The sequence below is a fragment of the Mobula birostris genome, chromosome 9 (genome assembly GCF_030028105.1).
Source record: "Mobula birostris isolate sMobBir1 chromosome 9, sMobBir1.hap1, whole genome shotgun sequence".
In the NCBI taxonomy this organism is placed as follows: domain Eukaryota; kingdom Metazoa; phylum Chordata; class Chondrichthyes; order Myliobatiformes; family Myliobatidae; genus Mobula; species Mobula birostris.
The window spans coordinates 84,111,642-84,127,082 of NC_092378.1; the positions used below are offsets into that span (position 1 = coordinate 84,111,642).

A 15,441-nucleotide genomic window follows, 5' to 3' on the forward strand; every position below is an offset into this window, starting at 1 on the left:
CACTGACCACAGCAGTGTGACCAACACAACCAGAACAACACAGCACAGACCACAGCAGTGTGACCAACACAACCAGGATAACAGCACTGACCACAGCAGTGTGACCAACACAACCAAAACCAGTTAACTATGATCACAGCAGTGTGATCAACACAGCCAGGACAACAGCATTGACCACAGCAGTGTGACCAACACAACAGCATTGACAACAGCAGTGTGATCAGCACAACCTGGATAACAGCACTGACCACAGCAGTGTGACCCACACAACCAGAACCACACAGCCCTGACCACAGCAGTGTGATGAACATGACCAGCACCACACAGAACTGACCACAACAGTGTGACCGACACAACAAGGAGAAAAGCACTGACCACAGCAGTGTGACCAACACAACCAGGACCACACAAAAATGACCACAGCAGTGTCAGCAACAAAACAAGGAACATACATCACTGACTACAGCAGTATGACAACACAACCAGGATAACTGCACTGACCACAGCAGTGTGACCAAGACAACCAAAACCACACTGCTCCGACCACAGCAATGTAACCAACACAACCAGGACAACAGCATTGATCACAGCAGTGTGATCCAAACAAACAGAACCACACGGCACTGCCCATAACATGGTGACCAACACAACCAAAACCAGATAGCTCTAATCACAGCAGTGTGATCAGCACAAGCTGTACAACAGCACTGACCAGAAAAGTGTAACCAAGACAACCAGGGTTACAGCACTGACCACAGCAGTGTGATTAAAACAACCAATATATCAGCACTACCCACACAGTGTGACAAGTAGAACCAGAAATACACAGCACTGACCACAGCAGTGTGACCAACGCAACCAAAACTACACAACACTGACCATAGCCATGTGACGAACACAACCAGGATCACACAGCACTGACCACAGCAAGGTGACCAACACAACCAGGATAACAGCACTGACCAGAGCAGTGTGACCAATACAACCAGAACCACACAGAACTGACCACAGCAGTGTGACAAACACAACCAAAACCAGATAGCTCTGCTCACATGAGGGTGATTAACACCGTCAGGAAAGCAGCACTGACCACAGCAGAGTGACCAACACAACTAGGAAAATAGCACTGACCATAGCAGTGTGACCAACAGAACCCAGATAACAGCACTGACCACAGCAGTGTGATCAACACAACCAGGACAACAGCATTGACAACAGCAGTGTGACCAGCACAACAAGGAGAACCGCACTGACCAAGGCAGTGCAAAAGCACAACCAGGTCCACACAGCAGTGACAACAGCAGAGTGACCAATACAACCCAGATGACAACACTGACCACAGTAGTGTGATCAACACAACCAGGATAACAGCAGTGACCACAGCAGTGTGATCAACACAACCAGGACCATACAGCAGTGTGACCAATACAACCCAGATAACAACACTGACCACAGCAGCGTGACCAACAGAACCTGGATAACAGCACTGACCACAGTAGTGTGATCAACACAACCAGGAGAACTACACTGATCACAGCAGTGTGATAAACACAACCAGGAAAACAGCAGTGTGACCAACACAACTAGGAAAACAGCACTGACCACAGCAGTGTGACCAACACAACCCAGATAATAGCACTGACCACAGCAGTGTGATCAACACTACCAGGACAACAGCATTGACCACAGCTGTGTGACCAATACAACCAGAACCACACAGCATGGAGACCAACACAATCAGAAACAAAGCACTCACCACGGCAGTGTGACCAAAACTAACAAAACCACACGGCACTGCCCATAACATTGTGACCAACACAACCAAAACCAGATAGCTCTGATCACAGCAGGGTGATCAACACAACCAGGATAACAGCACTGACCACAGCAGCGTGACCAACAGAACCCAGATAATAGCACAGTTTGAGGATAAAGGGGAAGCCTTTTAGGACCGAGATAAGGAAAAACTTCTTCACAGAGAGTGGTGAATCTATGGAATTCTCTGCCACAGGAAACAGTTGAGGCCAGTTCATTGGCTATATTTAAGAGGGAGTTAGATATGGCCCTTGTGGCTAAAGGGATCAGGGGGTATGGAGGGAAGGCTGGTACAGGGTTCTGAGTTGGATGATCAGCCATGATCATACTGAATGGCGGTGCAGGTTCGAAGAGCCTAATGGCCTACTCCTGCACCTATTTTCTATGTTTCTATGTAACACATGCTGTACAACAGCATTGACCAGAAAAGTATAAGCAAGACAACCAGGATAACAGCACTGACCACAGTCGTGTGACCAACACAACCAGGATCACAAAGCACTGACCACTGCAAGGTGATCAACACAACCAGGCTAACAGCACTGACCACAGTAGTGTGACCAACACCACCCAGATAATAGCACTGACCACAGCAGTGTGATCAACACTACGAGGACAACAGCATTGACCACAGCTGTGTGACCAATACATCCAGAACCACACAGCATTGAGACTAACACAATCAGAAACACAAAGCACTCACCACAGCAGTCTGACCAAAACTAACAGAACCACACATCACTTCCCATAACATTATGACCAACACAACCAAAACCAGATAGCTCTGATCACAGCAGTGTGATCAATACATGCTGTACAACAGCATTCACCAGAAAAGTATAACCAAGACAACCAGGATAACAGCACTGACCACAGCAGTGTGATTAATACACCCAAGATATCAGCATTACCTACAGCAGTGTGACCAGTAGAACCAGAACTACACATCACTGACCACAGCAGTGTGATCAACACAACCAAAACCAGACAGCACTGATCACAGCAGTGTGATCAACACAACCAGGATAACTGCACTGACCACAGCAGTGATCAACACAACCAGGACAACAGCATTGACCACAGCTGTGTGTCCAATACAACCAGAGCCACACAGCACTGGCCACAGCATTGAGACCAACACAAACAGGACCATACTGCACTGACCACAACAGTGTGACCGAAACAAACACAACCACACGGAACTGCCCACAACAGTGTGACCGACACAACCAGCAGCAAACAGCACTAACCACAGCAGTGTGACCAACACAAACAGGACCCAAGAGCACTGACCACAGCAGTGTGACCAAGACAACCAGAACCACACTGCTCTGATCACAGCAATATGACCAACACAACCAGGACAACAGCATTGATAACAGCAGTGTGACCAGCACAACAAGGAGAGCAGCACTGACCAAGGCAGTGCAAATAACACAACCAGGACCACACAGCACTAACAATAGCAGTGTGACCGACACAACCAGAACTACACAGCACTGACCACAGCAGTATGACCAACACAACCCGGATAACAGCACTGACCACAGCAGTGGGACCAACACAACCAGGACAACAGATTGACCGCAGCTGTGTGACCAATACAACCAGAACCACACAGCACTGACCACAGCATTGAGACCAACACAATCAGAAACGCAAAGCACTCACCAGAGTAGTGTGACCGAAACAAACAGAACCACACGGCACTGCCCATAACATTGTGACCAACACAACCAAAGCCAGATAGCTCTGATCACAGCAGTGTGATCAACACAAGCTGTAAAACAGCATTGACCAGAAAAGTGTGACCAAGTCAACCAGGGTAACAGCACTGACCACAGCAGTGTGACCAGTAGAACCAAAACCACATGCACTGACCACAGCAAGGTGACCAACACAACCAGGAAAACAGCACTGACCACAGCAAGGTGACCAACACAACCAGGATAACAGCACTGACCACAGCAATAAAACCAGAACCACACAGCATTGAACACAACAGTGTGACCAGCACATTAAAGAGAACAGCACTAACCACAGCAGTGTGACCAACAGAACCAGGATAACAGCACTGACCACAGCATTGTGACCGACAGAACCAGGATAACAGCACTGACCACAGTAGTGTGACCAGCACAACCAGGATTACTGCACTGACCACAGCAGTGTGACCAATACAACCAGAACCACATAGAACTGAGTAAGGCATTGCAAACAACACAACCAGGACCACACAGCACTGACCACAGCACTGTGATGAAAAGAACCAGGATAACAGTGCTGACCACAGCAGTGTGGCCAACGCAACCTGGAAAACTGCACTGACCACAGCAGTGTGATCAACATAACCAGGACAACAGCACTGACCACAGCAGTGTGACCAACACAACTAGGAAAACAGCACTGACCACAGCAGTGTGACCAACACAACTATGAAAACAGCAGTGTGACCAACACAACCAGGAGAACAGCACTGACCACAGCAGTGTAACCAACACAACCAAGACCACACAGCACTGACCACAGCAACGTGACCAGCACAACCAGGATAACAGCACTGACCACAGTAATGTGACCAACACAACCAGGATAACTGCACTGACCACTGCAGTGTGACCAATACAACCAGAACCATACAGAACTGACCACAGCAGTGTGTTCAACACAACCAGCACTCTCCAGTTCAGTGTGATCAACTGGACCGCACTGTCGTAACTACAGCATTGTGACTTACACAGACTGGACCACGCTGCCCAAACAATGGACATGTGACCTACACAGACTGGACTGCATTGCACTTTCAATGGAGGTGTGGCTCACACAGACTGGACCGAACAGCCCCATCAATAGAGGTGTGACCCACACAGACTGGACCGCACAGTCCCATCAATAGAGGAATGGCCCACAAGACTGGGCCGCACTGTCCTAACTACAGATGTGTGACCCACACAGACTGGACCTCACTGTCCTAACTACAGATGTGTGACCCACACAGACTGGACCGCACTGTCCTAACTACAGGTGTGTGACGCACACAGACTGGACCGCACTGTCCTAACAATGGAGGTGTGACACACAGACTGGACCGCACTGTCCTAACTACAGATGTGTGACCCACAAAGACTGGACCACTCTGTCCAAACTACAGAGGTGTGACACACACAGACTGGACCGCACCATCCTAACTACAGATGTGTAACCCACACAGACTGGACCTCACTGTCCTAACTACAGATGTGTGACCCACACAGATTGGACCGCACTGTCCTAACTACAGATGCGTGACCCACAAAGACTGGACCACTCTGTCCAAACTACAGAGGTGTGACACACACAGATTGGACCGCACTGTCCTAACTACAGATGTGTGACCCACACAGATTGGACCGCACTGTCCTAACAATGGAGGTGTGACCCACACAGATTGGACCGCGCTGTCCTAACTACAGATGTGTGACCCACACAGATTGGACCGCACTGTCCTAACAATGGAGGTGTGACCCACACAGACTGGACCTCACTGTCCAAACTACAGAGGTGTGACCCACAAAGACTGGACCGCACTGCCCTTACAATGGAGGCATGCCGTACACAACTGGACTGCACTGTCCTAACAATGGGGGTGTGACTCACACAGACTGGACCGCACTGTCCTAACAATGGAGACGTGGCCCACACAAACTGGATCGTACTATCCTAACTACAGAGGTGTGACCAACACAGACTGGACCACACTGTCCTACCAATGGAGGTGCGACCCACATACAGTGAACCGCACTGTCCTAACTACAGATGTGTGACCCACACAGACTGGACCGCTCTGTCCAAACTACAGAGGTGTGACCCACACAGACTGGACCGCACTGTCCTAACCACAGAGGTGTGACCCACACAGACTGGATCACACTGTCCTAACCACTGAGGTGCGACCAACACAGATACAGAATGCCCTGCCATTTCAATGAGACACTGCCCAACTATGAACTCTCCATTTCCCCTGGAGTCTCTACGTTCGACATTCCGTTCTCTTGGGAATAGTCTCACAGCAGAAATCTTACAAATGAACTGCTGCATAAGAGAACAATGTAAATCTGAAAGCAGGTTTGATGATTCTTTCCATGCTCGGTAGTAAAGTTGCAGAGTTAATATACAACTGATCAACATAGTGAGTGAGGAACTCAAGAGACATAATGGGCTGACCTACAATGCCTGTAAAAAATACTCACCACACCCAGCTCCCCAGAAATTTTCATGTTTTATTGTTTTACAACATTGAATCACAGCAGATTCAATTTGGCTTTTTTGATACATATCAACAGAAAAAGACTTGTTTGTGTCAAAGTGAAAGAGATCTAAATTAATTACCAATATATAACACACAAGAATTGTTTGCATACGTATTCATCCCTTTCAGTTCTGTATTTAGTAGATGCACCTTTGGCAGCAATTGCCATCTTGAGTCTGTGTGGATAGGTCTATCAGCTTTGCACATCTGGACACTGCAATTTTTTAGAAAAAAAAACATAGAGAAGTACAGCACAGTACAGGTCCTTCAGCCCACAATGTTGTGCCAACCCTCAAACCCTGCCTCCCATATAAGCTCCCACCTTAAATTCCTCCATATACCTGTCTAGTAGTCTCTTAAACTTCACTAGTGTATCTGCCTCCACCACTGACTCAGGCAGTGCATTCCACACACCAAACACTCTCTGAATAAAAAATCTTCCTCTAATATCCCTCTTGAATTTCCCACCCCTTACCTTAAAGCCATGTCCTCTTGTATTGAGCAGTGGTGCCCTGGGGAAGAGGCGCTGGCTATCCACTCTATCTATTCCTCTTATTATCTTGTACACCTCTATCATGTCTCCTCTCATCCTCCTTCTCTCCAAAGAGTAAAGCCCTAGCTCCCTTAATCTCTGATCATAATGCATAATGCATACTCTCTAAACCAGGCAGCATCCTGGTAAATCTCCTCCGTACCCTTTCCAATGCTTCCACATCCTTCCTATAGTGAGGTGACCAGAACTGGACACAGTACTCCAAGTGTGGCCGAACCAGAGTTTTATAGAGCTGCATCATTACATCACGACCCTTAAACTCTACCCCCCGACTTATGAAAGCTAACACCCCATAAGCTTTCTTAACTACCCTATCCACCTGTGAGGCAACTTTCAGGGATCTGTGGACATGTACCCCCAGATCCCTCTGCTCCTCCACACTGCCAAGTATCCTGTCATTTACTTTGTATTCTGCCTTGGATTTTGTCCTTCCAATGTGTACCACCTCACACTTCTCCGGATTGAACTCCATCTGCCACTTCTCAGCCCACTTCTGCATCCTATCAATGTCTCTCTGCAATCTTTGACAATCCTCTACACTATCTACAACACCACCAACCTTTGTGTCGTCTGCAAACTTGCCAACCCACCCTTCTACCTCCACATCCAGGTCGTTAATAAAAATCACGAAAAGTAGAGGTCCCAGGACAGATCCTTGTGGGACACCACTAGTCACAATCCTCCAATCTGAATGTACTCCCTCCACCATGACCCTCTGCCTTCTGCAGGCAAGCCAATTCTGAATCCGCCTGGCCAAACTTCCCTGGATCCCATGCCTTCTGACTTTCTGAATAAGCCTACCGTGTGGAACCTTGTCAAATGCCTTACTAAAATCCATATAGATCACATCCACTGCACTACCCTCATCTATATGCCTGGTCACCTCCTCAAAGAACTCTATCAGGCTTGTTAGACACGATCTGCCCTTCACAAAGCCATGCTGACTGTCTCTGATCAGACCATGATTCTCTAAATGCCCAGAGATCCTACCTGTAAGAATCTTTTCCAACAGCTTTCCCACCACAGATGTAAGGCTCACTGGTCTATAATTACCCGGACTATCTCTAATACCTTTTTTGAACAAGGAGACAACATTCGCCTCCCTCCAATCCTCTGGTACCATTCCCGTGGACAACGAGGACATAAAGATCCTAGTCAGAGCCTCAGCAATTTCTTCCCTCGCCTCGTGGAGCAGCCTGGGGAATATTCCGTCAGGCCCTGGGGACTTATTCGTCCTAATGTATTATAACAACTCCAACACCTCCTCTCCCTTAATATCAACATGCTCCAGTACATCAACCTCACTCATATTGCCCTCACCATCATCAAGTTCCCTCTCATTGGTGAATACCGAAGAGAAGTATTCATTGAGGACCTCGCTCACTTCCACAGCCTCCAGGCATATCTTCCCACCTTTATCTCTAATCGGTCCTACCTTCACTCCTGTCATCCTTTTTTTCTTCACATAATTGAAGAATGCCTTGGGGTTTTCCTTTACCCTACTCACCAAGGCCTTCTCATGCCCCCTTCAGGCTCTTCTCAGCCCCTTCTTAAGGTCCTGTCTTGCTTCCCTATATTCCTCAATAGACCCATCTGATCCCTGCTTCCTAAACCTCATGTATGCTGCCTTCTTCCATCTGACTAGATTTTCCACCTCACTTGTCACCCATGGTTCCTTCACCCTACCATTCTTTATCTTCCTCACCGGGACAAATTCATCCCTAACATCCTGCAAGAGATCTCTAAACATCGACCACATGTCCATAGTACATTTCCCTGCAAAAACATCATTCCAATTCACACCCACAAGTTCTAGCCTTATAGCCTCATGATTTGTCCTTCCCCACTTAAAAATTTTCCTGTCCTCTCTGATTCTATCCTTTTCCATGATAATACTAAAGGCCAGGGAGTGGAGGTCACTGTCCCCCAGATGCTCACCCACTGAGAGATCTGTGACCTGACCCATTTCATTACCTAGTACTAGATCTAGTATGGCATTCCCCCTAGTCGGCCTGTCCACATACTGTGACAGGAATCCGTCCTAGACACACTGAACAAACTCTGCCCCATCTAAACCCTTGGAATTAATCAGGTGTCAATCAATATTAGGGAAGTTAAAGTCACCCATGATAACAACCCTGTTATTTTTGCACTTTTCCAAAATCTGCCTCCCAATCGGCTCCTCTGTATCTCTGCTGCTACCAGGGGGCCTATAGAATACCCCCAATAGAGTAACTGCTCCCTTCCTGTTCCTGACTTCCACCCATACTGACTCAAAAGAGGATCCTGCTACATTACCCACCCTTTCTGTAGCTGTAATAGTATCCCTGACCAGTAATGCCGCCACCCCTCCCCTTTTTCCGCCCTCTCTATCCCTTTTAAAGCACTGAAATCCAGGAATATTGAGAATCCACCCCTGCCCTGGTGCCAGCCAAGTCTCTGTCATGGCCACTACATCATAATTCCATTTATGTATCCAAGCTCTCAGTTCATCACCTTTGTTCCTGATGCTTCTTGCATTGAGGTACACACATTTCAGCCCTTCTACCTTACTGTCTTTACACCGTTTATTCTGCTTCTCTTTCCTCAAGGCCTCTGTATATGTTAGATCTGGCTTTACTCCATGTACTTCTTTCACTGCTCTATCGCTCTGGGTCCCATCGCCCTTGCAAATTAGTTTAAACCCTCCCGGACCATGCCAGCGAACCTACCTGCAAGGATATTGCTCCCCCTCCAGTTCAGGTGCAATCCATCCAATCTGTACAGGTCCCACCTTCCCCAGAAGAGATCCCAATGATCCAAAAATCTAAAACCCTGCTCCCTGCACCAACTCCTCAGCCATGCATTCAACCGCCATCTCCTCCAATTCTTACCATCTCTGTCACGTAGCACTGGCAGTAATCCTGAGAACGCCACCCTTGAGGTCCTGTTCTTCAGCCTTCTGCCTAGTTCCCAAAACTCACACTTCAGGACCTCATCCCTCTTCTTGCCTATGTCGTTGGTCCCAACATGTATCACGACTTCTGGTAGCTTTCCCTCTCGTACCAGGATGTCGTGCACCCGGTCAGAGACATCCCGGACCCTGGCACCTGGGAGGCAACAAACCATGCGGGTGTCCTTCTCACACCCACAAAATCTCCTGTCTGCTCCCTTGACTATAGAGTCTCCAATGACAACACCTCTCCTCTTCTCCGTCCCATGCTTCTGCACCACCGGATCAGACTCAGTGCCAGAGGCCCTGCCACCGTGGCTCACACCTGGTCGGTTGTCCCCGCCAACAGTATCCAGGACAGTAAACTTATTATTCAGGGGAATAGTTACAGGGGTGCTCTGCACTACCTGCCTGCTCACCTTCGCTTCCCCCCCTCTGACTGTCACCCAACGACCTGTTTCCGACAGCCTAGGTGTGACTACCTCCCTCTAGGTCTCATCTACGACTGCCTCATTCTCCCTTATGAGTCGAAGGTCATCCAGGTCTGCTCCAGATTTCTTACACGGTCTTCTAGATTGCTCAGCCGTATGCACTTCTGGCAGATGTGACTCTGTGGGAGAAGGACGTTCTCCCAAGACTGCCACATCTCACATGAGAGGCACATCACCATCTCAGGAGACATTGTAAAGACTAACTGTGAGCAAGCTTGTCCTCCGCCTCTTCTCATCGAAGCCTCTTGAGTCAAAGCCTCAAAGCTCCACTCCTTCACTGGCCAACTCACTCACTGGCGGCTTTCCTCATTCTTTTTTACAAACTCTCATGACGATACCCCTTCCCCACACGAAACCACCACGATGGGCTTCACAGCTGAACAGGTGAGAAGACAGCTGAAACGTCTCAACCTAAGCATGGCTGCAGGACTGGATGGTGTCAGTACCAGTGTGCTCAAAACCTGTGCCCCTCAGCTATGTGGAGTACTTCGCCATGTCTTCAACCTGAGCCTGAGGCTCCAGAGGGTTCCTGTGCTGTGGAAGACGTTCTGCCTCGTCCCTGTGCCCCAGCGGCCTCAATGACTACAGACCGGTGGCATTGACCTCCCACATCATGAAGACCCTGGACAGACTTGTTCTGGAGCTGCTCCGACCTATGGTTAGGCCACACTTAGATCCCCTCCAGTTCGCCTACCAGCCCTGACTAGGAGTTGAGGATACCATCGTCTACCTGCTGAACCGTGTCTACGCCCTCCTGGACAAGCCAGCAAGCACTGTGAGGGTCATGTTTTTTGACTTCTCCAGTGCATTCAACACCATCCGCCCTGCTCTGCTGGGGGAGAAGCTGACAGCGATGCAGGTGGATGCTTTCCTGGTGTCATGGGTTCTTGATTACCTGACTGGCAGACCACAGTACGTGTGCTTGCAACACTGTGTGTCCAACAGAGTGATCAGCAACACTGGGGCTCCACAGGGGACTGTCTTGTCTCCCTTTCTCTTCACCGTTTACACCTTGGACTTCAACTACTGCACAGAGTCTCGTCATCTTCAGAAGTTTTCTGATGACTCTGCCATAGTTGGATGCATCAGCAAGGGAGATGAGGCTGAGCACAGGGCTACGGTAGGAAACGTTGTCACATGGTGTGAGCAGAATTATCTGCAGCTTAATGTGAAAAAGACTAAGCAGCTGGTGGTAGACCTGAAGAGAGCTAAGGCACTGGTAACCCCTATTTCCATCCAGGGGGTCAGTGTGGTTATGGTGGAGGATTATGAATACCTGGGGATACGAATTGACAATAAACTGGACTGGTCAAAGAACACTGAGGCTGTCTACAAGAAGAGTCAGAGCCGTCTCTATTTCCTGAGTAGACTGAGGTCCTTTAACATCTGTCCGACGATGCTGAGGATGTTCTATGAGTCTGTGGTGGCCAGTGCTATTATGTTTGCTGTTGTGTGCTGGGGTAGCAGGCTGAGGGTAGCAGATACCAACAGAATCAACAGACTCATTCGTAAGGCCAGTGAAGTTGTGGGGATGGAACTGGACTCTCTCACAGTGGTGCCTGAAAAGAGGATGCTGTCTAAGTTGCATGCCATCTTGGTCACTGTCTCCCATCCACTACATAATGTACTGGTTGGGCACAGGAGTACATTCAGCCAGAGACTCATTCCACCGAGATGCAACACAGAGCGTCATTGGAAGTCATTCCTGCCTGTGGCCATCAAACTTTACAACTCCTCCCTTGGAGGGTCAGACACCGTGAGCCAATAGCCTGGTCCTGGACTTATTTCCTGGCATAACTTACACATTAATATTTAATTATTTATGGTGCAACTGTAATGAAAACCAATTTCCCCCGGGATCAATAAAGTATGACTATGACTATGACTATGACAATGACAAACTGCTCAAGTTCTGTTGATGATTGCATGAGGGTTTTGAGTGAACAGCCTTTTTCAAGTCCAGGCACAAAATCTCAATTGGATTGAGGTCTGGGCTCTAATTTGGCCACTCCAAGACATTAACTTTGTTGTTTTTAAGCCATTTCTGTGCACCTTTGGCTTTATGCTTGGGGTCATTGCCTTGCTGGAAAACAAATCTCCCAAGTCGCAGTTCTCTTGCAGACGGCATCAGGTTTTCGTCCAGGATTCCCCTGCATTTTGCTGAATTCATTTTACTCTCTACCTTCACAAGCCTTCTGGGGCCTGCTGCAGTGAAGCATCCCCACAGTATGATGGAACCACCACCATGCTTCATGGCAGGGATGGTGTGTTTTTGATGATATGCAGTGTTTGGTTTCATCAGACCATAGAACCTTCTTCCAGCTGATTCAGAGTCTCCAATATGCCTTCTGGAAAACTCTAGTCACAATTTCATGTGAGATTTTTCAACAGTGGCTTTCTCTTTGTCACTCTCCCATAAAGTTGCAAATGGTGAAACACTCGGGCAACAGTAAATGTATGCACAGTCTCTCCCATCTCAACCACTGAAGCTTGTAACTCCTTCAGAGTTGTCATAGGTCTCTTGATGGCCTCCCTCACTAGCTCCCTTCTTGTGCAGTCACAGTTTTGGAGGACGGCCTGCTCTAGGTAGATTTACAGCTGTGCCATGTTCTTTCCATTTCTTGATGATTGACTTAACTGTACTCCAAAGGATATTCAGTGACTTGGAAATTTTCTTGTATCCATCTCCTGACTTGTGCTTTACAATAACCTTCTGGCGGAGTTGCTTGGAGTGTTCTTTTGTCTTCATGGTGTAGTTTTTACCAGGATACTGACTCACTAGCAGTTGTACCTTCCAGCTACAGGTACATTTTTACTACAATCAATTGAAAACCTTGATTCCACACAGGTGATCTCAATTTAACTAATTATGTGGCTTCTAAAATCAGTGCTGATTTGGTGTGTCATATTAAAGGGGGGTGAATACTTATGCAATATATTATTTTGTGTTTTATACTGGGAATAATTAAGATCACGTTTTAGAGATCTGTTTACACTTTGACACAAAAGTGTCTTTTTCTGTTGATCAGTGGGGAAAAAAGCCAAACTAAATTCATTGTCAATGTTGCAAAACAATAAAACATGAAAACTTTGAAGACTTCCGGGGTGGTGGTGGGGAATACTTTTTATAGGCACTGTACATGTTTCTATGTAAGTACGTGCTCATGTTTACAGTGCTATCAGTTTACTACAGCTATGCACTACAAGCTCGCACCATACCTCAGGCGCGATGTAGTCAGGTGTACCACAGAAGGTCTTGGTCGTCACTCCATCCCACATATTCTCCTTACACATGCCAAAATCAGCAATCTTTATGTGTCCTTCTGAATCCAGCATCACATTGTCCAACTTCAGGTCTCTGTTAGAGCATAAAATGCAGATAGTTATGCACAAACCTTGCCTACATCACTTATATTGTCAATAATGTGCAAGGCAACCAGGTCTTCTGCCTGACTCTGTCAGAACACGTGGTCAAATTATATTGGGCTGGTGTCTGCAAAACTCATCATCGTGGAATGGCTCATCATCAGTGGTCTTGGCTTGTTTGAAGGGAGAGGGAGGATCATTGGCTGAGACTTAAAGGTAGATCAGATGGAGAGAGGGAAGACCTTCCAAAAAGGCGCTTTGTTCTCTGGGAGGCAGCAGGAATAGATACGGTTTGAGGAGCACTACCAGAAACAGCTTCCAGAGGTTATTTGTCTGTAACAGCTGAAAAGAGCACAGGTAGGTATTCATGATGTGTGGGTTACAGCTGCTGGGGTGGGAAGAACTGGAATGTCAGCTGTAGCTGGAGAACTGGTCATGGGGAAAATAAATGGTGGATGAACTGAATAAGCATTTTGCATCAGTCTGAAGGTAGATTTGTCACCTGGACTACACCTCAGGACTCTGAAGGAAGTAGCTGAAGAGATTGTGAAGGCATTAGTAATGATATTTCAATAATCATTAGATTGGTTGGGAAAATGTTGGAGTCTATTGTTAAGAATGATATTTGGGGAAACTTGGAACTACGTGATAAAGTAGGCCAAATTGAACATGGTTTCCTTAAGGGAAAATCTTGTCTGACAAATCTATTGGAATTCTTGGAGGAAATAACAGGCAGGATAAACAATGCAGAGCTTACATGGATTTCCAGAAGGCCTTTGACAAGGTGGTGCACATGAAGCTGCTTAACAAGAGCTTATGGTATTACAGCATGGACAGAATCAACACATGCAAAATGTTGAAAGAACTCACCAGGCCTGTTTGTGATTTCAGCATCTATACATGGCAGGAGGCAAAGATTGGGAATAAGACAGCCTTTTTCTGGTTTGCTGCCAGTGATTAGTGGTGTTCTGCAAGGGTAACTGTTAGGACTGCTTCTTTTTATGTTATATGTCAATGATTTTGTGGCCAAGTTTGCTGATGATACAAACAGAGGTGGAGGGTCAGGTAGTGTTGAGGAAGCTTGGAGTTTGCAGAAGGATTTGAACAGATTAGGAGAATGGGCAAATAAGAGGCAGTTGAAATACAGTGCAGAACCGAAGTATATGGTCATGCACTTTGGTAGAAGGAATGAAGGCATAGACTACTTTCTTAAAGGAGAGAAAATTTTTTTAAAAAACAAGGGCTTTGGGAATCTTCATGCAGGATCCCTAAAGGCTTACTTGCAGGTTGAGTCGATGGTAAAGAAGGCAAATAAAATGATAGCATTCATTTCAAGAGGACTAGAATATTAAAGCAGTGATGTAATGCTGAGGCTTTGGTCAGACCACATTTGAAGTATTGTGAGCAGTATTGGGCCCCTTATCAAAGAAAAAATGCACAACTAAGGAGGACTGAGGAGGTTCATGAGAATGATTCCAGGAACGAAAGAGTTAACGCGAGGCATGTTTGATGGCTCTGGTTCTGTACTCCCTGGAGTTTAGAAGAATGAGGGGGATCTCATAAAACCTATTGAATACTGAAAAGCCTATCTAGAGTGGATGTGGAAATGATGTTTCCTATAGTGAGTGCATCTAGAACCATGAGGTACAGCCTCAAAATCAAGGGGTGTCCATTTAGAACAGAGATGAGGAGGAATTTCATTAGCCAGAGGGTAGTGAATCTGTGGAATTCATTGCCACAGACGGCTGTGAAGGCCAAGTCTTTGGGTATATTTTAAAGTGGAGGTTGATAGGTTTTTCATTAGTCAGGGTGTCAAAGTTGGGGAGAAGGTAGGAGAACAGGATTGAGAGGGATAATAAATGAAAAGTAATGAAACATTCAGTCAAGATGGTACATTTGTATAATGCTCCTTTGGTCGACATCTTCTGGACAGATTATGAAACCATATATTTCATTTCTGTTATGTCTTTTATGTTTGCTTGTTTCTTGTCTTGAA

At 46.9% G+C, this 15,441-nt stretch overlaps 1 protein-coding gene across 2 annotated transcripts in view; it reads right to left on the reverse strand.

Moving 5' to 3' along the window:
• LOC140202856 (protein kinase C beta type) overlaps nt 1-15,441 on the reverse strand; it is a 379,624-nt gene that overhangs the window by 47,757 nt on the left and 316,426 nt on the right. For both annotated transcript variants that reach the window (XM_072268323.1, XM_072268322.1), the window contains exon 13: nt 13,299-13,437. In XM_072268323.1, coding sequence (XP_072124424.1) covers nt 13,299-13,437 — 139 coding nt within the window. The remainder of the gene's footprint in view (nt 1-13,298; nt 13,438-15,441) is intronic.